Source organism: Delphinapterus leucas, chromosome X (genome assembly GCF_059928025.1).
Source record: "Delphinapterus leucas isolate spDelLeu-1000000601 "Yukka" chromosome X, BTC_Dleu_Yukka2, whole genome shotgun sequence".
NCBI lineage: Eukaryota > Metazoa > Chordata > Mammalia > Artiodactyla > Monodontidae > Delphinapterus > Delphinapterus leucas.
Genome location: NC_143150.1, coordinates 121,080,146 through 121,082,524, shown reverse-complemented (window position 1 = coordinate 121,082,524; position 2,379 = coordinate 121,080,146). Strand labels below are relative to the sequence as shown.

General features: G+C 36.7%; 1 protein-coding gene across 2 annotated transcripts in view; it reads right to left on the bottom strand.

Annotated features, from left to right (window-relative positions):
• The window catches only part of FANCB (FA complementation group B), a 51,635-nt gene that overhangs the window by 29,126 nt on the left and 20,130 nt on the right, over positions 1 to 2,379 (bottom strand). For both annotated transcript variants that reach the window (XM_022562697.2, XM_089904767.1), the window contains 3 exons: positions 1,960 to 2,123; positions 1,055 to 1,491; positions 697 to 934 (listed from right to left, as the gene is read on the bottom strand). In XM_022562697.2, the coding sequence (XP_022418405.2) occupies positions 697 to 934; positions 1,055 to 1,491; positions 1,960 to 2,123 (839 nt within the window). The remainder of the gene's footprint in view (positions 1 to 696; positions 935 to 1,054; positions 1,492 to 1,959; positions 2,124 to 2,379) is intronic.

The window sequence follows — 2,379 nt, the reverse complement described above, 5'->3', positions numbered from 1 at the left end:
CTGGAATAAAAAACCAAACACAATATTACACAACTTAGGACAGTGAAAAATGGTCATGTACAACATACTGTAGTAATCAATTAATATTCATTTCTAAACTCTCTAGTAATCATCAGAACCAATAATGCATTCATGTGGTCACTGACATAATTCAGACTGTAGCAATCAAATACGGTCAGCCCCGTGGTTGGCTGAATCGCAGATGTGGAACCCATGGGTATGGAGGGTGGACCATACTACGCCGTCCTCTAGGACTCGAGCATCCGTGGATTTTTGTGTCCACTGGGGTCCTGGAACCAATCCTCCATGGATACAGAGGAACAGCCGTATACATATCCTAAACCAACTCAGTTAGTATTAATCAGGTTGCTTTCTGATTAAAGTTCTTTCTCTGAGTAATAAGATCAAAATTATATTTTTAAAACTTCACTGTGGGGGAGTAGTAAGGGGAAATCTTAAAGTCATTATTAGGCCCTAATCAACCCCACCAAAAAGCCAAAAACAAACATAAAATCAAAACGGCTTCAGTTTCTAAATGAGACCACCTGTTAATTCACGTTGTACCAGGCGATGACCTGGACATGTCCCACAGTGGTATAGAACACTACCACGGGGATCCCTGTTGCACGCACACACACGCACGCACACACACACACACACACTTCCCTGGACCAATTCCAATTTGATGTGCATTACCTGGAATAGACTATTAAAATCCCTTCAAATGGTGTTCTTTGTTTCCAGTTGAAGAGTGTCCCATAGAAGCTTCCTGGCCTTTTGCAAAAGCAAATTTCTGGAAATTCTTTGATAACTTCACATTCCATGTGTTCTAAGAGCCATACCTTCATTGAAGTCAGAGCATAGCTGGGTGATATGATTTGAAAACAAGCTCTCTGCCAGGCCGCGAGAAGCGCGAAGACATCTTCCATGTGTTCTATGGCAAAAACATGTCACAAGTGCTGTCATTAAACTCTGCCCATTATCACATAAAGGGAGTTCTTAAAATTTTCTGATTCTATTAGGTATATGATTAAAAAGGACCCACAAAAATTACCTATAGGTTTCTTCTTTGGAAATGTCAGCAGGTATTTCCCACTTGAAAGATCTTCTAGACTTAAAGCAATTCTGCCACACTGAACATAACGAGTTGCAGAATGGTTACCTCTCTCTCTCTCTCTAATCTGTAGCAGCACAGTGCAACAAAAATTACCGAATGCTAAAAGTGGCGAAAGAGATGTTACAGCAGTGATGATCTGCACATGCTCTTTCTCAGATGGTTGTACAGAAACAATGCTCTCCTCTTTCTCTTCCTCACTATCAACACTCAACTTGATTTTTTTTACCTCTGATCCTATTTCATATGGCACTGAGCCTGCTACTGGGGAAGATTTCCTACCCAACTTGATCACCCTACTTTGACACTTAATGAGCAGAAAGCTGGAGTTAGGGGCTTGATCCATTGACAGCGATAAAGTCACATGATTCAGGGACCTGTAAAAAATACAGAGCTCTGTTTACTCTAAAAGCTCATTCTTTAAAATCAAACAGATGATTAAATGCCATACAAACAACAACCAAAAAGTTTTATTCTCTCCTTTCCTAGGAAACATCATTTCAAATGTAAAATATATCAGAATATTAAGTGTAAAAGCCAAACACATTTTTAAAGATTCTGTAATAGCACTTCTCTTGAAATAGGAAAGCAAAGACATTATAAATATGCTGGACTTAAGGAAGTAATTTTTTTAGGAGAAAGGAAAGGTAAAGTAATGCCTGTATTTTATTTTTGAGGTAGATTTTTCTCCTTTCCTCTTAAACAAGAAAAAAAAAACTACTAAGTTTTTAAAAGAGTCGATTTTGGTAATTATTTAGAATGAAATACCTCCATGCACTATATTTCTGTTGGACAGTGCTGTTGTAGAGCATCAAGATAATGTTATCATGTTAGAATTCACTTACACCATCAAAGATGTGGTTTTCACTCCAACAACCAAGCTATCTTCTATTACACGATACCATATCTTCTCTACTAGCTGTTCTGAATCTTGAAAATTATCTGATAACTTTTCATCAAAGGTATAGACAGGATTTTCTTCTTCACCACAAAGAGTGGCAAGACATTCCTTATGGAAAAATGTTTAAATAACTGATTACAAAAAAAAAACAACAAAAAAACCTGCCAAATGTATCAAAACTAAAAAAAATAATATAAACCAGCTTTTGGCTGGGCCTTATGGCTTACATATTTAAAAATAAATTATCATCAATAATATATTATAGATTATACATAATTCACTAAAATAAAACTTATAAAACATATAATTAACCATCTACTTGGATTAAGAAGCATGGCCTGACTGTAAACAAGGCTCTGGGTAC